At 41.3% G+C, this 24,085-nt stretch overlaps 1 protein-coding gene across 1 annotated transcript; it reads left to right on the forward strand.

Moving 5' to 3' along the window:
• The first annotated feature begins 925 nt into the window (after positions 1 to 925).
• Positions 926 to 22,977, forward strand: cacnb3a (calcium channel, voltage-dependent, beta 3a). The gene is made up of 15 exons (XM_013136561.4): positions 926 to 1,034; positions 5,592 to 5,801; positions 7,558 to 7,650; positions 15,078 to 15,197; positions 18,075 to 18,197; positions 18,920 to 19,035; positions 19,653 to 19,726; positions 19,823 to 19,842; positions 19,977 to 20,054; positions 20,576 to 20,634; positions 20,888 to 20,988; positions 21,103 to 21,254; positions 21,524 to 21,619; positions 21,717 to 21,887; positions 22,300 to 22,977. Exons 2-15 carry the CDS (start codon positions 5,721 to 5,723, stop codon positions 22,711 to 22,713), a joined length of 1,698 nt encoding a protein of 565 aa, XP_012992015.2. The 5' UTR covers positions 926 to 1,034; positions 5,592 to 5,720; the 3' UTR covers positions 22,714 to 22,977.
• The last annotated feature ends 1,108 nt before the right edge of the window (positions 22,978 to 24,085 follow it).

Raw genomic sequence — 24,085 nt, forward strand, 5'->3', positions numbered from 1 at the left:
CTCTCTCTCCATTTCTTTGTCTTAAAAACACTATTTATATGATATTTATATGCAGTAAGCAGGGCCGGCGGCAGGATGACATGACTGAGGGTGAATTTTGTATAAATGTTTCGATCACTTGTAAAGGCAATCGAAACGTGTTGGTCTATGATGATTGTAACATGTTGACTGTGACGAGCAGACTGGGTCGAACTCATCGGTTATGTATATGGAGAAACAGAACTGAGGGGGGCCACGAATAGCATACAATGCCCCCTTTTGCCCCCCCCCCCCGTGTAACCGGGCCTGGCAGTAAGACAAATCTAAAGAGAATAGTACACAGATTACACAATGTGGTCAATGTTCAATGCATTTCACAGGAATGTTTAAAATCTGACAATTTCAATTAAAAAAAGCTTAACATTTCATTTGAAATGTTTTATATTGAGTTAGATTACAATGCTCCTTTTTCAAAATATAATGCAAAAATGAAAATGTTAAAATCACAAGTAGACATTTAGCTAATTATGGCTAGAGGGCGCTACACGTCACATATTCAAACACATATTCACATCGCTGAACAATCTACTAGTTGAACAAACTGATGGTCAAAGTCCTTTTCATTAAGGAAAGTTATTCTTCTACCATTACTGGGGTGGAAGCAGGGACGATTTTAGGATTACATTCGTGACTAAGCATGATGCTGCCCTGGGCTTAAACCCCGGAAGACAACACTATCAGGGACGATTTTAGGATTACATTCGTGACTAAGCATGATGCTGCCCTGGGCTTAAACCCCGGAAGACAACACTATCAGGGACGATTTTAGGATTACATTCGTGACTAAGCATGATGCTGCCCTGGGCTTAAACCCCGGAAGACAACACTATCAGGGACGATTTTAGGATTACATTCGTGACTAAGCATGATACTGCCCTGGGCTTAAACCCCGGAAGACAACACTATCAGGGACGATTTTAGGATTACATTCGTGACTAAGCATGATACTGCCCTGGGCTTAAACCCCGGAAGACAACACCATCAGGGGCGTAAGAGTGAGTTTGATATCGGGGGGGACATTTCTTGATAAGTATTTTTATTATTGGGCTGCGGGGGCAATTCACTTGCTTCCAACGTTCCCTTTGTTGTAGATAGAACATTTTACCAGTAACCAAAATATTGGTTAATTCAATCTCTGAGCCTAGAAGTTGAGAAATATGTTGTTCTGTCCTTGAGGAAGACAGTTAACCACCATTATTGCTCCTGTAAGTAACTCTGGATGATAGTGACTTAAAATGTAAATTAGTTATTTCCTTTTGTGTTTTTCGTTTGATACTGATATTGATTGTATAATATTGCTTGGTCTTGTCATGCAGAGCTCACTTGTAAGATAGACATTGGTCTCAGTGGGAATTGCCTAAGTAAAGGTTTAATAAAATGAATAGTAATAATTGTTCCAGGCAATGGTAATTAAGTACATAATAGCCTATGGATCACAGTTTGGCAGTATAGTCAGTGAACACCTCAAACAAACAGAAGCTGCTAGTACTTTACATACATTCTAGATCAAAGCGCTAGAGGAACAATAGCAACAGTCATAATAGTCTCTGATTATGCCTTATTCCAGCACAGAGCAACACAGAAATGACACAAACAGAGCGGGTGTGATTCATTGTAGATAACAGGACACAACATGTGAAGTTAGGTAAACTCTGCTCATTTCTGACTAATTATCCTTCCAAACTGTACTAGAGCATTGCTACACTGTATGATTTCACCCCATTTCTACTCACTACACCAGCGACTCTACCTTTGTCAAGCAGCTACTCAACTTTGCAGATACACTGTAAACCCAAATAAGTGTTTACAAATGTTTTTAAAGCAACTGATTGCCTTAATAACTGTATTTACTCAAAAGCCATTTGTTTGTGGAACTTACATATTTGTAGTTACTTTTACATGCACCTTTTGATTACAAGTCAATCGAATGGCTAAAACAGTCAACTGAAATGTTTTCAGTTACTGAAACTTAAAATAGTAATTCTTCTCACTAAGTCAATATCGCTAAACAATTACAAAGTACAGTAAATGAGTATTTAATGTTGGAAAAACCCAATGTGTATGTGTCCATCATATTTATACTGTAATTTAAAGGAAATTAAATAATTGAAGTAATGACAACTAATATAAAACTTAAACAACTTCCTCAAACTAAACAGTTTGAAACCAAATCCACCCTCACCAAAACTGGCACCTTCAATCTCAGGATCGATGACACCGTTGTTTCTCCATCCCCCCACACACGTAACCTTGGCGTCATTCTGGACTCTACACTCTCCTTTGATCACGTCTAACAGACTGTAAAATCTTCATTGTTCCATCTTCGCAACATTGCCAAACTCAGACCTTCCCTCTCCCGTCCTACTGCTGAAACCCTAATACATGCATTCATTACCTCCCGTCTTGACTACTGCAACTCCCTACTCACTGACATCAAATCTACATCCCTCCATAAGCTCCAAATGGTTCAAAACTCTTCAGCCAGACTACTCACCTACACCAAGTCCCGGCAGCATATCACCCCTATCTTCTGTGAGTTACACTGGCTTCCTATCTCCCAACGCATCAACTACAAGATGATCCTATTGACATATAAAGCCCTAAACAATATCGCACCTGCCTCTCTCTCCGACCTTCTTCCTCCATATCAACCAACACACTCACTCCGTTCCAGTACTGCAGGCCACCTCCTAATCCTCAAGTCCAATCTCCAAGGCTTTGGTGACAGGGCATTCGCAAGGGTTGCTCCTCGTCTCTGGAACTCTCTCCCAAAACCATCCGTGTCTCTGAGACTATCCCCATCTTCCAGCAACGCCTCAAGACTCATCTGTTCAAAATCGCCTACCCATAGCCACGCCAAATCCCACACTCTGAATCTTTTTTGTTTTCTCATAGTATTTCTTTTGTTTCTGTTTGTTTTCTGTTCCATGTCACTTTTGTACAGCGTCTTTGGGTCCCTGAAAAGCGCTATATATATATATAATGTATTATTATTATTATCATTAAATAACTAAAAACCTTTTGGTTCTAAACTTTAGTGGCAGCTGATTGCATCAAAAGCAATTAGTACTACTCACTTACATTGTAAACATCAATAAATTCCCAGAACATTATTATAATTTTTTTATTCAACTTAAACAGATTTTCAAATTTGAGCTGAATTTGCTTAAAGGAATTGAGTAATATACTAAGCCACATTTAAAATATAATTTCCCAATATGCATTGACCTTTCAAGTGAACTCTAGAAATACCACCCATGACTGTATTTGTTAATGACAGAGACATGGTTACTGAACACATTTTCTGTAATTTAACTTCCTTGACTGTTAAAAATAAAACAGTCAACTGTGAATACTTAACATATCCCATAAATCCTTACTTAGAAGTCTTGCCACCCACCTAGCTCATGGACTTTTAATTTCAGATGTCCTCAAATACACTGTGCTGTCAGACTGAAATCTCAGCCCAGTTGCTGGAAAGCCATGGTTAAAAAAAATGTACTTCAGAAAAGTAGCAGATTACCAAAAGTGAAATCAAAGGTTCCGCTGAGATGTCTGGATAACCTGGAAAAGTCACCAGAATTTCACAAAGCTAACCACCAGGTATTAGGTTGCAAGAAGGAACTCACAATTCCCATTGGAATCCAGCTATGGTTTTGACAGGAAACATTTTTATGCAATTATTACAATCATTTCAATAGTGGGTGCAAAATATTTGTTTTACTACATGATTAGATTACTTTAGACAAATGTATGTGTTTGATGTTTGTGTAGCTAAGATGAATGAATCAGTCACTGTAAATGCAAAAAAAGGATAATAAAACAATTCCAAAATGTCAACCTGAAGCAGAGCACGCTGGGAACATTTTCATTTTAAACTTACAGAAACTGAGTAAAAGTCAGTAAAACATAAACATTTGAAGTTATTAGAAATATTTCTCTAACTTTGAGTTAGACTTAGTAGAAACATTTGAGTAAGAAATACATTAGGGTTTACAGTGTAACACCACTCTGGTCTGTGTCATCATTGAAAGTGACCAGTCCATGTACCTTAAAGAATAAGACCTGCTGGTGGCCTCTTTTATTCTGTAATACAGACAAACCCGTGGAGTTGGTGTTAATTGACCTCAGAAAATGATTCTCAGCGACTCTGAGGCCTAATTTGTCAAGAAATGAAGAGAAAAATATAGCAAAGTTTTCTATCAGTTTGGAACCTGACCTGCAATTGTGGGTATCTACATGCTAATCGTAGACCATAAGTTGGCCTACACACAGCATGGCATAGTGCTTTTTTATGCATGGGAATTATGATAGTCATAGGCTAATAACAAAAATATTAACATAGGACTCGGGCCTGATTCGAATCAAATGCACTTGGAAATATAAAAGCTAGCATACTAGTTTAGTGTAACTTTTTATTTGACTTTTATGATATAGCCTAGGCCTGAATCATAATCATATTGTTTACAATTATTAGAAAGCAGAATAAATATTGCATATTTTTTAAATCACTATAAAATATTAAAGGTTAATTATGCACACATCTCTACAGAAATGTCAACACATTAGAAGCATGACCAAGTTCTTTTCAAAATCTATCGTTCAAGATCTTACAAATGTCATGTAGGCTATTTGATTTTCAATACAGATACTCTATGTACACAAAAATGTTGGTAGCGGCAGTTTCATGAATCCGAATAGTTTGTTGAGCAGGACAATCCTAGAATCACTAGGGAACCGAGAATTTAGTAAGACATTTAGCCTAAGCATGGTTTATAAATCAGGCCACGATAGATTCGTTTTTTAGTTGAGATTTACCTTATTTAAGAAACTGTAGCTTTTGAAATAGGTTCCTGGAAAATGAAGGTACTAAAACATGTTCTTCAATATTTTCATTTACACAACATTTACATCTGCCCTCATATGTATCATTAAATAAAGTGCTGCAACTGACCCATTCCCAGGCTACAGCCAAGCTGGACTAGTGTTTGATGATACATGTAAACGCTGCTACCTCAAACAGAAATGTAAATATCTAGCAGCATGTAACACCTGTCCCGAGAATCCACCTGGTTAATACTAGATATCGTGACAGGCTATTCCATGATGAAGCACTTAATCTAATCGTGATCATCAAAATGGAAAACATTAGGATATTATTTTAGCTTACTGTAATTTTGGCCAAAAGCATTGAAATGGTCGTACAAATATATAGATGTTGTTTATTTTAAAAATTACTTTAAAAATAACAATACCATTTAAAATAGAACTGTTTCATTCCTACGCGGATTAGATGTTAAGCCAATTAAGCAGCAACCTTCTGTCAGACCCTCTGTAGCGTAAGAGAGAAAAGGTGGTGGTGGTGGTGGTGGTGGTGGTGGTGGTTGGGGGGGGCGGTGCGGTGCGACGCAAATATACAGGGATGCTTGATCCGCGGCCACTGGCAGCTATTCGGCTACAGTGATCTTCATTATTTGATGTCTAATTTGATAGTAATAATATTTTCATCCTTGATGCAGAAAATATATTTTGATTATTTTATCTCCATCTAGAGCTCTAAACCGCCTCTCACACTACGCGACACGACACCCATCATATTCCACATAGATGTTTTTGGTATCACCGTTTGTTCCAAAAACCCCATGTCTGTGTGCATCCCGCCTCCCTGCGCTCTCAAATAGATGGTGCAAGTCAAAATGTCCAAATCGTCCGCAGACCCACTGTCTGGTGTCGAAACAGGCTCACAGTCTCACAATTTTCAGGTAGGTATCTTCATTTTACATAGCTCTAAGCAAAGTATAGCTTTAAAATGGTTATCGTCTGGCTACTTGTTGTTAAAATGAAAGCGTACAGCCTTGGCAATACTTTCTACCTACGCCAATGGAATACCGTTTTTTAACTGCCGATTAATGCCAAAATAGCAGTATAAGCAATATCTGTGCCACACGATATGTTATACTTGATCAGTTGTCTACAGTATTTGTTTTTTTATAGACAAGTAGATAATATCCTTTGTAGGCCTACGGTGCCATTTGGTGAGTGTTCCCTTCCCTCTCTGATATAATAGCAAATCAGGCCATTATTATTCTGATGTTCTGTGCATAGTGCTTTTGAGTTTTATAATTTATTTTAATGCATTTGTTTGCATTTGTTTGCCTAAATGTGCTTAGAATGCGCTATAAGCCTACCAACCAAAACGGATCTATGACCATGTGTGGCAACATTGCATCGTTTCATCTGTAGCGATAAAGAAACCGTGAATATGAAGAACGTCTTGACAGGTGCATGTTGGAGTAGGCAGAGTTTGTCTCACCTGTAGCCTTCTTCTGAGAGCGCTTCCAATTAAAACTAAATTGCTAAGGCGATGCACCGTCTGATTTTTGGTGTAAAAGTAACTGGTAAAGCTGTGTAATTAAATAACACTTTGAGTTGAGTGGAGTCGGATGGGTTATGTGTTTTCTGTCTTTTGAACGCATGTCCAACGTTTTAACCTCTAAAATCCAGTGCTCCTACTCAGTTCACGCCAGGACAAGGTGTGTCTGTAGCCAATTCTCACCCTTACGTGTTCATTTTGTTCTGACACATCCTTTGTTTTCAACAGGCTTAAGTGTTCCATAATAGTTATTCTGCTGGGCCAGCATTGAAACTCATTGTTTTTGCTCCAGATATAACTATTGTGGGTGTACCACCTAGAACCTGGGTTTAGTTAAGTACCAATAACCACCTAGAACCTGTGTTAAGTATTTTACCAGTAACCAATTTCAGCCAGTAACCAAAAACAATTCTATTCAGAAAAAAATGGGTTCCCCCACAGAGAACAGACAAAAACTATTTTGGATCTTGTTTCTTTTAAGTGTACATTCAGAAAAAGTTGTTCCAAAGGGGTTATTTGTTTGTCCCAGTGCAGGAACCCCTTGAACAACATTTTATGGTGTACCAGCTAGGATCTTTTGATTTGCGAGCAGAACCCTTTATGTTCCAAGCAGAACCCTTTATGTTCCAAGTAGAACCCTTTTCGGTTTCGCATATAACCCATACCAAAGGTTTATGTATGGAGCATAAAAAGGGTTCTGTCTGAAACCAAAAATAGTTCTACCTAGAAACATAATTATTTCTCTCACCATCAGGACAGAATAAAAACTATTTTGTAAACATTTGTTCATTTGGTAAAAAAGTGTGTAGGTAAAAAGGACCAATCTATTAACTCAGCACTGTTGCCTTAACACTGTTGAACGCTACATGCAGGGTGAAGTGACTACCGTCTTTATAGTGATGCTGTCAAATCCTGATATCTGTCATGCAGTACTGCCTCTCATCCCCTTCTGTTATTTACTCAGTTCTCTTTCATTTTCATCCTTCATCCTCACCATGCTCTTTCCTCCTCCTCCTCTTGGCTCTTATTTCTCTCTTATCTTTGTCCTCATGTTTCTTTACACCATGTCTTTACCCCTATTCTTTTATGTGTTTCCTGTCTGCTTCTCATTCTTTTCGGTCTCCTTCCTCCCTTCTCTGCTTCAGCTGCCAAGGAAGTTGCCAAAGAGGAAGAGTCGTTTCAAACGTTCAGATGACAGCACATCCTCTGACACCACCTCCAGCTTCATCAAAAGACAGGTATCTTTAAAGTACTTCACTAGTTCCTATTGCAGTGGTCAGTCATTAAATAGCGCGAATGGCACAACTAAGGATCTTGTTTAATTTCATTAATGAAACAAAAGGGTGTTGAAATACTCAGAAGTTTCTGGGCCATTGGCTTTGTTTTCTTCCTAGTCTTATGCTAATTGACTGGTAACCCTGTGGAATTGGCTTCTAGTAGCTCAAGTATGTTGTTTCATTATTGTGATTCTCAAAAATGTCCAATAGAGTGCAGTGTTGCATTTGTAGCCGCAGTGTGTACATGAAAATCCCAACCCAGCCCTGATTTTAATTCATGTTTTCAGGTCAAGCTGGTGTGAGCTGCAGGGGATGAGATTGATGTTATTTAAAAGAAGCTCAAGAACTGGAGAGAAAAAGCAAGAGAAATTAGGTTAAGATAATACTGCATCCATATTCAGTTTAGTCATCATGCCTAAAAGACCAATTTCTTCGCTCTTTTCCTCCTAATAAATAGACAGTAAATTCTGTATGTTTTCCTCATCTTCTTTCTGTATGTTTGATCTGTGTTTAATTGCCTGGTTCTCCATGCTCTGTGTCTGCTGATGAATCCGTGCTGCTACTGTATGCATGTCAGTGCTGTATCCAGTCAGATGGAAGCAGTTTGTTTCTGCAGACTATTTCTATGCATTTAATCCTATCCAATAGGTGAATTTCACACACATTACTTATAAAACTGGGGCACTGACATACAAGAGCGCATGGTTCTGTGGCTTCCTCATCCAAACAGTATCCTGCAGTATTTCACCCATGTTAATTTAATAACATGGGAAAGTTTTTATTGGGCATTAGACCATCCCAAAATCTACCTTTAAAAAAGGTTTCACTTTAATATGTTAAATACACATTCTGTTAACAAGTCACCCAATGTATTTTTTCTTGCAATTTTTTGGCTATTTCCAGTGTACTACAACCCTATTTCCAAAGAAGTTGGGACACTACATAAAATGCAAATAAAAACAGAATGCAATGATGTGCAAATCATTTCTCCCTATATTTCATTGAGAATAGTACAAAAACAACATATCAAATGTTGAAATTTGATGCCAGCAGCACGTTTTGAAGAAGTTGGGACAGGGGCATGTTTACCACTGTGTTGCATCACCTCTTCTATAAACAATACTCTGTAAGCGTTTGGGAACTGAGGAGACCAGTTGCTGTAATTTTGAATGTGAAATGTATTCCCATTCTTGCTTGATATGGGATTTCAGCTGCTTAACAATTCTGGGTCTCCTTTGTCACAGTTTTTGTTACAAAAATGGGCCAAATATGTTTTCAATGAGTGACTGGTCTGGACTGCAAGTAGGCAAGTTTAGCACCTGGACTCTTTTACTAAAGCACCATGCTGTTGTGCAGAATACGTGCAGAATGTGGTTTAGTATTATCTTGCTGAAATAAGCCTTCCCTGAAAAAGACATCATCTGAATGGCAGTACATGTTGCTCCAAAACCAGTATATATTGTTCAGCATTAATGGTGCCTTCACAGATGTGCAAGTCACCCATGCCATATGCACTAATGCACCCCCATACCATCAGGGATGCTGGCTCTTGGAGTCAGCGCTGATAAGAAGCCTGATGGTCCCTCTCCTCTCTGCGGTGTCAATGATTCCACAGATCAACAGTTTTCCACTTCGCCTCAGTCCATCTTAAATGAGCTTGGTCCCAGAGAAGGCAGTGGTTCTGGATTTTGTTTTTATCTGGTTACTTCTTATCATGGTAGTTTTAACTTGCATTTATGGATGCAGCGATGTACTGTGTTTTCTAAAGTGTTCCTGAGCCCGTGCAGTGATGTCCACTACAGAATCATGTCTGTTTTTAATGCAGTGCCTCCAGAGGGCCCGAATATCACAGCCATCCAATATTGGTTTTCGGCCTTGTCCCTTGCATACAGAGATTTCTCCAGATTCTCTGAATCTTTTTATGGCATTATGTACCATAGAGGATGAGTTCCCCAAACTCTTTGCAATTGTACGTTGAGAAACATTATTCTAAAATTGTTGCACTATTTGCCCGCAGTCTTTCACAGAGTGGTGAACCCCTCCCCATCCTCACTTCTGACAGACCCATCCTCTCTGGAATGATCTTTTAATACCCAATCATGTTACTGACCTGTTGCCAATTGACCTAATTAGTTGTGTGATATTCCACCAGGTTTAGTTTTTTAGTATTAGACAACTTTTCCAGTCTTTTGTTGCCTCTGTCCCAGCTTTTTTAAACGTGTTGCTGGCATCAAATTCAAAGTGAATGATTTGCACCTTTTTATTTATATTTTACGCAGCGTCCCACCTTTTTTGGAAACGGGGTTGTGTATATATAAACATTTACAATGTAGTCTGGATGTGGTAAACTGCTTTTTCAAAATAACTGTTTCTCTAAGCATAGCTTTAGTTTAATGTTTTTCAGTGTAAAGTAATTGATGGCTTAATGAACAATCCTTTTAAAGTAACAACCCCAACACTGCTTACATCCTTTAGATTGCGTGCGTGCGTGTGCTAGACACCAGTTAGCAGGGTTGGGCTACCACATTATATGACACCTTTCGATCCTCTCACAGGACAGTGAAGTCTCAATTACTTCGCGCACAAAAATCTAAATGTATCCACTTATTCAGTCAGCATACATTGCAAACAGAAATATGTACAGTAGCAGGAAGAAAATGTGCATATATAAAGAAAGAAAGTGCAAAGAGTAACTAGTTGTCAAAAGTGTTGGTGCGAGGGACTGAGAAGAAATGACTGAACGCTTTATTTCTGATGGGATATTAGTTATAGGAGCTCGATGACAACCTCCAGATTCCCTGAGGATATCAGAGGTCCTGAAATTTTAATAGCACTAATTAGCAGGCCCAGTTTAAGCAGGCTTTAGGTGTTAAACATGATTTTAGATATCACCAGCTTCATGCCACACCTTTATAAACGTACTGTTTGGTAACTTGCTGTGAGCTCATTGGGGTTGAGTGTGTGTGAGTGTCTCTGTATCGGATGATTTGCTAGGTGGTTGTCAGTCATTTGCTTGATAATACCAAATTATCAAAAGAACAGAAAACTGCGGTAACTAGAAAGGTACTATGTACTGAAAAAGGTTTTCCTTGTGACAGGGATGGGGTGGGGTTCCTTCCCATAGAGGAGCAGTATGACTCATTACTGCAGTAGAATAACATATAGTGTTATGTTTCCACGAGTACAATGTATAGGACATTTATACAACAATGATGCAACACCCCCATGAACATAGCAGTGCTGGACATCCTGCTAACGTTAAAAAGGACCTGGTCCAGTTCTCAGTGGCTGTAGTGAGTGGAGGGAGTGTTCCAACTACCTTCCACATATCACATCCTTTGGGTGGGTTGGGACAACCATGATTAGGCTGACGTGGTGAGACATGATCACGTTTTCCTCTTACTACAGGACTCAGAAGACAGCAGGGACTCAAAGGCAAGGGACAGAGAGATAGAGAGAGAGAGAAAGAGAGAACAGAGCACAGGCAAGAAAGAGAAAGGTAGAGAAGAGAGGGAGGTAGAGCGTGAGGGAGTGTATTACAGGAGTACTTTCCACTGCATGTCCTCCTTGGTTCTGGGAAGGAGCACGTTTAAAAAACAGCAGTTAGCCCAGAGGAGGACACCAGAGTGACTGCATACAGCATGTAGCCCAGAGGAGGACAGGCTGCCTCCTCCACCAAAACAGTGAGTTCGTATACAGACTCCCTCTGGAGACATCTCCATTCTCCTCTCCTATTACTCTCCATCTCCCCCGTTTCTGTCGTCTCCCTCATTCTTTCATTCTCTTCTCACTCCACCTCCTCCACCTCCTCCACCTCTCTGTCAACCCTCTTTTTCTTTCCGACCCGTTCACTGCTGTAATTCTAGTCTTTCTGTTTCTCTCTGTTCTGTGTCTGTAATTCTAGTCTTTCTGTTTCTCTCTGTTCTGTGTCTGTAATTCTAGTATTTCTGTTTCTCTCTGTTCTGTGTCTGTAATTCTAGTATTTCTGTTTCTCTCTGTTCTGTGTCTGTAATTCTAGTATTTCTGTTTCTCTCTGTTCTGTGTCTGTAATTCTAGTTGTTCTGTTTCTCTCTGTTCTGTGTCTGTAATTCTAGTATTTCTGTTTCTCTCTGTTCTGTGTCTGTAGTTCTAGTTGTTCTGTTTCTCTCTGTTCTGTGTCTGTAATTCTAGTATTTCTGTTTCTCTCTGTTTTCTGTGTCTGTAGTTCTAGTCATTCTGTTTCTCTCTGTTCTGTGTCTGTAATTCTAGTATTTCTGTTTCTCTCTGTTTTCTGTGTCTGTAGTTCTAGTCTTTCTGTTTCTCTCTGTTCTGTCTGTATTTCTAGTCTTTCTGTTTCTGTCTGTTTTCTGTCTCTCTTTTACACCTTCCCCTTTCATTCCATTGAATCCATGTGAATTAATTAAAACAGTTAATCCTGTGAGTGTTCCAATTTCACACGGAACCTCAGTTAGTAGGGTTTGTCGACGCTGTGGTCTTTGATCTACGTATGTCTCGTTGGCTGTAAGAGGCACAAGTCGCCATCTTTTAACCACCTGTTTCACAACTTCTGCAGACGTACCCAGTGAGATTTGACACCTTGTGGCACCATACTTGGAATATTAGAAACAGTATTCTAAAGAAACAGAGTCATTTGTCACAATGATGTGTTTGTGTGTGTGTGTATTTCATGAACGTGTGTGCATCTGTCTATATGCTGATACTTTTAGCCTACTGATGATATTATTGGCTGATGACTGATACGCTTGTCAGTCACTACCCCTGTGCCCTAATAGACTTGTGGGTAATGAGCTCTGGGGTAAAATTTAGCAGACTAATCACACGCAGGCTGAGAGGAAAGTAGCTGATTTAGTTGGACTGAGATATTAGCAGTGAAAAGCTACTGTTTGGAGCCTGTGTTTCAGCCTGAAGGCAGTCTGTTACATGGTTTGGACCACAAAAAGCAGTGACTTATAATAATAAGTAGGCTGAATATGTATCATAATAATAAATCGATAAGAGACAAAGCCAAAACATTAGACATGCCAAAATCCACTGAGAAAAATAAAGGAAAGCTAAGGTGAGCTCAGCAATGACAGCTCAGCAATGGCAATTAAATGGGTATACCCAGGAAGTCCTTTAAGTGGATTACCAAAGAATGCTCACTATGAAATGTAACTGTTCAATAGATTAGGAAGACTCTCCAGAAGGTAGGATTGGATGTGTTAGCCACTACCATCTATAGCAAACCTTGTTTGGCAGTGCTTCATCATGAAGCATGACTTGGCCCCAAACACACTGCCCTAGCTACCAAGATACTTGTGTAAAGATCTTGAAAGTTCTCCACCCGATCTGCATCCAACTGAGCATGTCTTTCACAAAACCAAACTGAACACAAAAAGTGCCCAGAAACAGGCAGGAACTGCAGTACAGATGTTGCACAGCATCAACAAAGTTCTGGTGATGTCTATGGGTCCCAGCATTTAGTGCATGCAAATAATCTTTAAAAATGAATACTTTATCATTCATAATTTTAACATTTCTAAATACATTTGGCACCGAAAATGGAGGCAGTATGTACAAAGTGCCTTCATAAGTTATGTTTTTCAAGGGATAGTATGTGCCAGGGTGGGGTTGCGTGTGTCTGTGTTTGTGTGGGTGTGTTTTATGAAGCTCCCTATAATCATTAAGAAGCACTTAGACCCAGCCTTTTACTGTTTCCGCTCCTATCATGTACGGCTAGTGAACATCTCTGAGTGTATGTTCGATAATGTACAGTATGTCCGCACTGAAGGAAGTGCCTCTATATGCAGCAGGCATACAGTTTGATGTCTGTGTTAGGGCGCCAATGCCACTTTTCTAATCAGTTTGGTAATGGACAGCTTCTTGCCTGCCTGTCAACCTGCTTGTTTCTCTGTCTGCCTTTACATTGTTTTGTTTTGCACTGGTCTCCTAAGATCACCTGCTGAGATCACCTGTTTATACATTTTTATTTTCTCTGTCCACTGAATTTCCTTTAGTTTTAATATCAATGTGTATCAACTTGCTTATCTCTTTCTCACTGCTTTGTATGTATGCTCTCTCTGTTCCTCCCCTCTTTCACTCTCTCAGTAAGGGTCAGACCACACTGGCACCAGTGTTAGTTTGAAATGTTTGAGTGCTGAGAATCTGATTCAGTTACAACACCAAAACCTTGTTATAGAGCATTCTGTGTGTGTGGGTGTATGTGCTTATACATTGAAGGCTCCCCCTGTGGGTGTATTGAAATGACTATTGTGCTCCCTCAGCATTACATGCATAGCACTGTGCAGGTAAGAACATTTAAGGCACCGCTATAGATCTTTGTTATCGGGTACTGAGGCATTTCACTAGTACAGGTGTAGGAAATACAGTAGAAGTGTGTGTTCTTTCTTCTCTGCCTAGACACCCCCTCCCATGTACCTCCCTCCCTCACCGCGCTCAGTGTTCTGTAGTGTTGACAGATTTAGGGCTGAATTTCTTCATAGGAGCCAAATATAGGAGAGCAGAGATCTAAACCACCAGAACAGCACTAGACCACTTCTGTATGTCTCTTCTGTACAAATACTAGCAAGTGTTTCCCCTTTCTATTTCATTGGTGGATGGATTTTCATTTATTTCAAGGTTAAGAATTAGGGTTGATTCTTTTGAGAACCGGTGCTGTCTTTTGGCCTTAATCGGGTGAAAAACTTGACATGATTTGATAAATGGGCCTAGTGGTCAACTCATGGTGCAGGACCATTAGCTACAGCGCTCTGAGAAGAATAATATAAAGAAAGCACAGCAAAACATTTCTGGTGGTGTTTATCTACTAAGTCTTTGTTTTCACCTGCCTCTCTCACAATGCCGTTATATTCTGCAGACTGGATCCTGTGGTGTGCCTGTCCTGATAGTAGGCCACTGAATGGTTAATGAGAGGGACATTCAATATTTTACCCACCAGATTGAATGTGTGTACGGCACTGCATTGTCAGGCACTCATCGAGGCAGACGGGAGGGCAGAGGAAGCCTTAGTGGTGTTGTTGGTTTACAGCATAAGGAACTTGTGTTGGGGAGAGTAGACCAGTGAGAGAGTGGATGTTGAAGAGTAAGAGAGAAATCCACAGAAAGAAAAATACGTTAGGAACAAGGCTAGGTTGAGGGGCTGTGCTGTGGGGCTAACCGTGGCTGAGGGCTGTTCTTATGCGCGATGCTTGAACCACCTGATGGATACAATGTGCCTGTGTGTACCCCTGTCCTGAAATGGACCGCAAGCACGCCTTTTTACGTCTCATAGCTAACTACACTCCCTCCCTCCTCTCCCTCTTCTGTTCGTTCCTCTCCCTCTTCTGTTCGTTCCTCTCCCTCTTCTGTTCGTTCCTCTCCCTCTTCTGTTCGTTCCTCTCCCTCTTCAGGGGTCGGCTGATTCGTACACCAGTCGACCGTCGGATTCCGACCTGTCAGCAGAGGAGGACCGCGAGGCGTATCGGCGCGAAGCCGAGCGCCAGGCCCAGCTCCAGCTCGACAGAGCCAAAGTGGGTTTCGTTGTCACACTTGCAAAGACATACAGTTAGGTCTGGAAATATTTGGCCACTGACACAATTTTCATAATTTCGTCTCTATGCCACCACAATAGATTTGAAATGAAACCAAGATGCAATTGAAGTGCAGACTTTCAGTTTTAATTCAAGGGGTTGAACAAAAATATTGAATGAAACATTTAGGAATTGGAACCATTTTCATACACAGTCTCCTTATTTCAGGGGTTCAAATGTAATTAGACAAATTAACACAAACATAAATAAAACATTTTTAATACTTTGTTGAGAATCCTTTCCAGCCAATGATTGCTTGAAGTCTGGAATGCATGTACATCACCAAATGCAGGGTTTTTTCCATTGTGATGCATTGCCATGCCTTTACTGCAGCTGTCTTCAGTTGTTGTTTGTTTGTGGGTCTTTCTGCCTTAAGTTTTGTCTTCAGCAAGTGAAATGCATGCTCGATTGGGTTGAGATCAGGTGATTGACTTGGCCATTGCAGAAAATTCTACTTCTTAAAAAACTCCTGGGTTGCTTTCGCAGTATGTTTTGGCTCATTGTCCATCTGTAAAGTGAAGCACCATCCAATTAACTTTGCTGAAATTGGCTGAATCTGAGCAGACAATACATCCCTAACCCACTTCAGAATTCATCCAGCTGCTTCTGTCTTCCGTCACATCATCAATAAACACTAGTGACCCAGTGCCATTGGAAGCCGTGCATGGCCATGCATCACACTGTCTCCACTGTGTTTTACAGATGATGAGGTATGTTCCGGATCATGAGCCGTTCCAAGCCTTCTCCATACCCCCCCCCATCATTCTGGTACAGGTTGATCTTAGTTTCACCTGTCCAAAAAATGCTGGGTGGCCACATTGGTACATTCTGAGAAACAATAATGCAATGGTGAGCTCTGCAACACAAGAAGGCCTGGACGTCCACGTGGATGATTGTAGGATCCTTTCCATGGTAAAGAAAAACCTCTTCACAACATCCAGCCAAACGAAGAACACTCTCCAAGTCTACCATAAAGAGAATACTTCACAAGAGCAAATACAGAGGGTTCACCACATGGTGCAAACCATTCATAACCCTGAAGAATAGAAAGGCCAGATTAGACTATGCCAAAAAACATCTAAAAAAGCAAGCCCAGTTCTGGAACAGCATTCGTTGGACAGATTAAACTAATCAACCTGTACCTGAATGATGAGAAGAAAACAGTATGGAGAAGGCTTTGAATGGCTCATGATCTGAAGCATACCACATTGTCTGTAAAATATGGTGGAGGCAGTGTGATGGCATGGGAATGCATGGCTTCCAATGGCACTGGGTCACTAGTGTTTATTGATGATGAGACAGAAGACAGAAGCAGCCGGATGAATTCTGAAGTGTGTAGGGATATATTGTCTTCTCAAATTCAGCAAAGTTGAATGGACGGCACTTTCCTTTCCAGATGGACAATGAGCCAAAAGATACTTTGAAAGCAACCTGGCGTTTTTTAAGGCAAAGAAGTGGAATATTCTGCAATGGCCGAGTCAGTCACTTGATCTTAACACGATCCAGCATACATTTCACTTGCTGAAGACAAAACTTAAGGCAGAAAGACCCACAAACAAACAACAACTGAAGACAGCTGCAGTAAAGGCCTAGCATCACAATGGGGGAAACCCAGCATTTGGTGATGTCCATGAGTTTCAGACTTCAAGCAGTCATTGGCTGGAAAGGATTAAAAATGAAAATTTTATTTATGATTGTGTTAATTTGTCCAATTACGTTTGAGCCCCTGAAATAAGGAGATTGTGTATGAAAATGGTTGCAATTCCTAAACGTTTCATACAATGTTTTTGTTCAACCCTTTGAATTAAAGTTGAAAGTCAAATGCATCTCTGTTGTTTCATATCCATAGTGGTGGCATACAGAGACACAATTATGAAAATTGTGTCAGTGTCCAAATATTTCCAGACCTAAATCTATGTAACAATATCTGCCGTCCATGCAGTCTAAATCTGTAAAAAATATATATGTGCAGTCTCTGCAGTCTATATTAGAAACATTTGTTGTCTGCTATCCCTGCACTCTAAATCTGTTACATTTGTTGTGTACTCTCCTTGAAGTCTGTAGCTGTAACTCTTGTTGTCTGCTGTCCCTGTAGTCTAAATCTGTAACATGTGTTGTCAGCTGTCCCTGTAGTCTAAATCTGTAACATTTGTTTTCTGCTCTTCCTACAGTCGAAATCAATAGCATTTGTTGTCTGCTGTCCTTGAAGTCGAAATCTGTAACATTTGTTTTCTGCTGTCTCTGCAGTATACATTTTTAACATTTGTTGTCTGCTGTCCGTGCAGTTTAAATATTTTACATTTGTTGTCAACTTTCCATGAAGTCTGTAGCTGTAACTCTTGTTATCTGCTGTCCCTGTAGTCTAAATCTGTAACTTTTGTTTTCTGCTGTCCATGCGGTCTAAATCTGTAACATTTGTTGTCTTCTGTCCCTGAAATCTTAATCTGTAACATTTGTTGTCTGCTCATCCTACAGTCAAAATATATAGCATTTGTTGTCTGTTGTCCTTGATGTCGAAATCTGTAGCATTTGTTGTCTGCTGTGCCTGCAGTTTAAAGCTGTAATATTTGTTGTAAGCTATCCATGCACTCTAAATTTGTGACATGTTGTCTGCTCTCCTGGCAGTCTGTAGCTGTAACTCTTGTTATCTGCTGTCCCTGTAGTCTAAATCTGTAACATTTGTCGTCTGCAGTCTCTCTGCAGTATAATTTTTTAAAATTTGTTATCTGCTGTCCCTGCAGACTAAATCTATAACATTTGTTTTCTGCCGTCCCTGCAGTCAAAATTTGTAACGCTTGTTTTTTGCTGTCCCTGCAGTCTAAAGCTGTAGCGTTTGCTGTAAAGACCAATGTGAGTTACTGTGGGGCTCTAGATGAGGACTGTCCAGTTCAAGGAGCTGCAATAAACTTTGAAGCCAAAGACTTCCTCCACATTAAGGAGGTAAAAGACCATGGAAGGAGGACAAAACTCTTTCTCTCTCACTTCCTTTCCTCTCACTCTTTTTCTTTCACTCTCCTCATCTTACTATTCTCATTGCATTGTCTCCTTCAATAACACAGAATCTAGCTAGCAAGATATTTAATTAAAGTAATTTGTTCATTTGTGTTAATTTTGCTAAATGCTAATTTGCATGAACTATCTTCACTTTCAGCTTTGTGGTGTGGAGAGCTATCTGTCCAAAAATCTGTCCAGCATTCATCTTCCTGAAGTCATCAAAATAGCCCATCGTTGAAAGTAGCCCATAGTCACTGTTATCGAGACTTAAAGAAATAACAGCAGGTGTAGAAAAAGTCAATTGGTTCCATGTAATTCATGTTATAAAGTATCACCATACTGGTATCAAATGCCAGGTGATATTGTGTCGTAATGATGTGTTATATTTCCAAAAGTAGCTACAACAATGATAGGAATGAAATAGTGCCAATGGTGTCGTGCTGATATATGTTGTGTTGTAACAGAAGTACAATAATGATAGGAATGAAATAGTGCCAATGGTGTCGTGCTGATATATGTTGTGTTGTAACAGAAGTACAATAATGATAGGAATGAAATAGTGCCAATGGTGTCGTGCTGATATATGTTGTGTTGTAACAGAAGTACAACAATGATAGGAATGAAATAGTGCCAATGGGGTCGTGCTGATATATGTTGTGTTGTGACAGAAGTACAATAATGATTGGTGGATTGGTCGTCTGGTGAAGGAGGGTGCAGACATCACCTTCATCCCCAGCCCTCTACGCCTTGAGGCTATGAGACTCAAACACGAGCAGAAACAAAGGTGAACCAACAACTAAGTTATTATACATTATGTACAACATTTCCCCCAAATGTTGTGTTTGCACACTGTCATGTTGTTTTTAAGAATTCGGGCAATAAAGAAATATCAGGGGCACATTTTAATACTGTTTTATATCTTCACACACATTGAACCGCCCTTGTTTAGACGTTTGTTTTACTGTTATTTTACCAGGTAAGCATGCTAAGAACAGATTCTTATATACAGCAGACCTGGGAGCAATTAGGGTTAACTGTCTTGTTCCCTATTTCCCATTATGGTGTCAGCTCAGGGACTGAACAAACAATTTCCCATTTACCTGCCCAATGACTTTGACCACCTGATGTCCCAGACTGAGTACCCTTAACACCATAAGTTATACACCCTAGTTATGACCCAGGCTGTAACCCCTGTCCTTTGTTTTGTCTGGAAGGCCATGGACATCGCCATTGAAGGCTTTTGCCTATGTTTAGTGTATCAAGTGGGCAGGACTTCTAATTTCACCCTTCCAGCTGACCTGGTTTGATGTGATTGAAAGAAGCTCATCAGGAAGGCTCAGCGAATGAATTTGAATGACCACACATTTGGCCAGGTCTCTTACCTTCTGTATGTTTGTTCAGGAAATCCGGGGGGAACTCTACTAGCCTGGGTGACATGGTGCCAGGGAACTGGAGGACCACGCCGCCATCTGGTGGTGAGTAGTGGTATTACATAGTTAAACCTCAATCTTAATGTTTTTTTTATCTAAAATATCTGATGCCACTAATTGTACTTCTTATGTTTTAAAAAGACAAACTGAAGCAAAAGCAGGTAGGTTCTTTCTCAGATATTTCTTTAATAACAGCCTGAATAAGACCTGATTTACCATTGTAACAATTTATCCAATTAGCATATAGGAACATCTGGCTTTGACTGTGTTTCTCTTGGTCTCTCCTTCCACACAGGAACACATTCCTCCATACGATGTGGTCCCGTCTATGCGGCCAGTGGTGTTAGTGGGGCCGTCGCTAAAAGGCTATGAGGTAATGGCCTGTCCTTTGAAAAGTGTTTCTCTGCCATGGACAGGCATCCTCTTCTTTCTTAAAATATACTTGAATATGGTTTGAATTACACTTGAATATTGACAAAAATGGATGTCAGCAAACCCAATTGAGGCAATGGTTAGTCAATAGATATTGTCTGTCCTAAAACCAGTTCAGAGCAGCCTCTAGTCTGCTTCATCCAGTATAACTGATTTCATATTTCTCTCCCAGCTCCACAGCTGAATAATATCCCATTCAGACAGTGGAATTAAAACCAAGCATTGATCTATATTTAGATGCTGTGTGATAATGATTTAATCTGGGGTCCATATTCAATTAATTCCCTAGTACTTCTCTTTAGGGAAGAGGATTTCTCAAGCAAACTTGTTTATTGTCTCACCAAGTGGACATGTTGAATTTGAGAAATCGGGTTGAAGTTCTATGTCGTCCCTTGGCAGTTATAATTGATTGACTATGAAATGTGTGTGTCCATGTTGTCGGATTCTTTGTGTTTTTCTCAGGTAACGGACATGATGCAGAAAGCTCTGTTTGACTTCCTCAAACACAGGTTTGATGGAAGGTTAGTGTACACAGGCCTGGTGATAAACTGACATCCAAACATTAAGCAGCTACTTAATAACTCTCTACACATTTAGAGGTTTAGACAGGTGTTATTTAGTTCTTTAATGTGCTTGATCTGTTTGATACTTTTCTGAAACTCCATCACGTTCACCACTGTGATCATCGATCATTAGAGTGGATGAGCGTTTGTTTTGTATTCTGTGTTGTATTCAATATTTTTTTTTATCATGTCTCGTTTCCGACACCTGCAGAATATCAATCACACGTGTCACGGCAGACCTTTCTCTAGCTAAGAGATCTGTCCTCAACAAGAGACCCATCATGGAGAGATCTAACACACGCTCCAGTCTGGGTGAGACACATTAACATGCATCACAGGCATTAGTACATGCAGTCACTGTAGCTTGTTTAGTGGCCAGGGCGACCGGCTAGATCAGATCCAGTAATGTTTTGTCTCCCCCTACAGCTGAGGTGCAGAGTGAGATAGAAAGGATATTTGAGCTGGCCAAAACCCTTCAGCTGGTGGTTCTGGATGCAGACACCATCAACCACCCAGCCCAGCTCGCCAAGACTTCCCTGGCCCCTATCATCGTGTATGTCAAAGTTTCCTCACCGAAGGTAGATACGACACACCCCCTCACTTCACATGTAGGTGGACTGTGGGCCTCATTGGGTATATACAAAGTAGTTGTTTTCACCTTTTCAATTTCTCTTCTTTTGAAGCCTTTATAAAGCCTTCTTTATAAAGCTACCTTCATCCTCTATCTTTCTATCTTTCTTTCTATGTATCTATTTATCCATCATCTCTCTCTGTCTCTCTGTCTCTCTCTCTCTCTGTCTCTCTCTCTCTGTCTCTCTCTTTCTCTGTCTCTCTCTCTATGTCTCAGGTGCTCCAGAGGTTGATCAAGTCCCGGGGGAAGTCACAGAGTAAACACCTGAATGTGCAGATGATGGCTGGGGACAAGCTGTCTCAATGCCCCCCTGTACGTGGACACCTCCCCCTTACAATACTATTTAGAGTCACCATTACAATCGCGCCAACCATCTGATGCTGATCTCTCTCCCACTTTTCCCTCATAGGATATGTTTGATGTCATTTTGGATGAGAACCAGTTGGAGGATGCATGTGAGCACTTGGCTGAATACCTTGAGGTCTACTGGCGCGCCACTCATCTTCCCAGCCCCACCCTCATCAACCCGCTATTGGAAGAGGACCATGTGACCCCGCCCACAACTATCTCCAGTCTACAGGTGATACCCTTCTGTACGGATGGAGGACATTTTCATTGTTGCCGTGACGTATGTTGCATCTGTGTCCCCTACAGTCTGTCCGTCAGTCCGTCCTCTCACTCATCCCTGCTTAACGTTTTTTGCAGTTTTCTGAAACACAGGGATTAATTGAATGTGCAGTAGTTTTAGTTAGTTTTCTGTGTCGTGTGCGGTAGTTTTAATTAGTTTTCTGTGTCGTGTGCAGTAGTTTTAGTTAGATTTCTGTGTCGTGTGCAGTAGTTTTAGTTACTTTTCTTTGGGATAGCTTTAACCATTATATTTGGTGTAATGTGGACAGTAAAAGACACTTTAGGAAGTTCTCTTTGAATCTGTAATGTGGCAGTTGTTTCAACTTGTTCCCCTCTCTCTGCCTCTGTCCAACACCAAACCCCAGAATAAGAACCAGTCCCCAGCTCAGCATGGTAATGTGGGGGAGAAGAGGAGATGGGGGGACGAGGCCCATTCCCCACTGGAGCAAGACAGCCTGATGCCATCAGAAGAAGGAAGTGACTCCCTGTCCCGTGGCCTCCGAGGGGGCCCACATGTACAGAAAGGCGAAGAGGATGAGGAGGAGGAGCTGGTGGAGGAGTTAGAAGAGGAACTGGACGAGGAGGACGAGGAAGAGTTTGAGTCGCCCTGCAACACCCAAACCTACAGGTACCCCCCTCAGCGCGGACACCATGGGGGCATCCACAGCGCCAACGGGCACGAGTCCCAAGACAAGCTGCTGCAGCGTGACGCCCAGCAGGGGCACAATGAGCGCAACAATCGCCAACGCAGCCGCCCTTGGCCCCGAGACAACTACTGACATTTCTTACGTACCCCAACCCCCCCCCCCCCTTGGCCCCGAGACAACTACTGACATGTCTTACGTACCCCAACCCCCCCCTACTCCTCTGGCCCTGAGACAACTACTGACATGTCTTACGTACCCCAACCCCCCCCTACTCCTCTGGCCCTGAGACAACTACTGACATGTCTTACGTACCCCAACCCCCCCCTACTCCTCTGGCCCTGAGACAACTACTGACATGTCTTACGTACCCCAACCCCCCCCTACTCCTCTGGCCCTGAGACAACTACTGACATGTCTTACGTACCCCAACCCCCCCCTACTCCTCTGGCCCTGAGACAACTACTGACATTTCTTACGTACCCCAAACCCCCCCCCCCCTTGGCCCCAAAACAACTACTGACATTTCTTATGTACCCCAAACCCCCCCCCCCTTGGCCCTGAGACAACTACTGACATGTCTTACGTACCCCAACCCCCCCCTACTCCCCTGGCCCTGAGATAACTACTGACATGTCTTACGTACCCCAACCCCGCCTGTGGTCTCCAGACAACTACTGACATGTCTTACGTACCCCAACCCCGCCTGTGGTCTCCAGACAACTACTGACATGTCTTACATACCCCAACCCCCCCCTACTCCCCTGGCCCTGAGACAACTACTGACATGTCTTACGTACCCCAACCCCGCCTGTGGTCTCCAGACAACTACTGACATGTCTTACGTACCCCAACCCCGCCTGTGGTCTCCAGACAACTACTGACATGTCGTACGTACCCCAACCCCGCCTGTGGTCTCCAGACAACTACTGACATGTCTTACATACCCCAACCCCGCCCGTGATCTCCAGACAACTACTGACATGTCTTACGTACCCCAACCCCGCCTGTGGTCTCCAGACAACTACTGACATGTCTGACGTACCCCAACCCCGATGCAACTAGTTATCCCCAGACTACAACACCTTTGGCTACCACACCACTCAACATGGGCTGGAAGTAAAGAAACAACGTGGGTTTAGTTGGGTTCCGTTAACAGTCACTGCTGTGTACAGTGCACCTTCTATGATCCCACACCTCCAGGCTTGCTTATCATTCTGGGTACATCGGGTTATTTTACTGAGAGGAAGGCTATATGTCGACAGGGCTACTCGCCTCTACCATGGGCAGCCAGTACTCCAACTACTGGCTGTCAGTACAAATCAAACTTTAGTTTGCTTCATGTAAAGGGGCTCTATTGTAGAACCACACATTTACTGGCCTTAAAGGGATATTTCAGTTTCGACATGTTAGATTTAATTCTTCACTTTTAGTGTTGTAGAATCGTCCAGACTTGTTTTTCTCCTTCAAAGTTACATTCCTGTTCTTTGTTGGCTAGCTTGTTTGT

The sequence above is a fragment of the Esox lucius genome, chromosome 12 (genome assembly GCF_011004845.1).
Source record: "Esox lucius isolate fEsoLuc1 chromosome 12, fEsoLuc1.pri, whole genome shotgun sequence".
Lineage (NCBI taxonomy): Eukaryota > Metazoa > Chordata > Actinopteri > Esociformes > Esocidae > Esox > Esox lucius.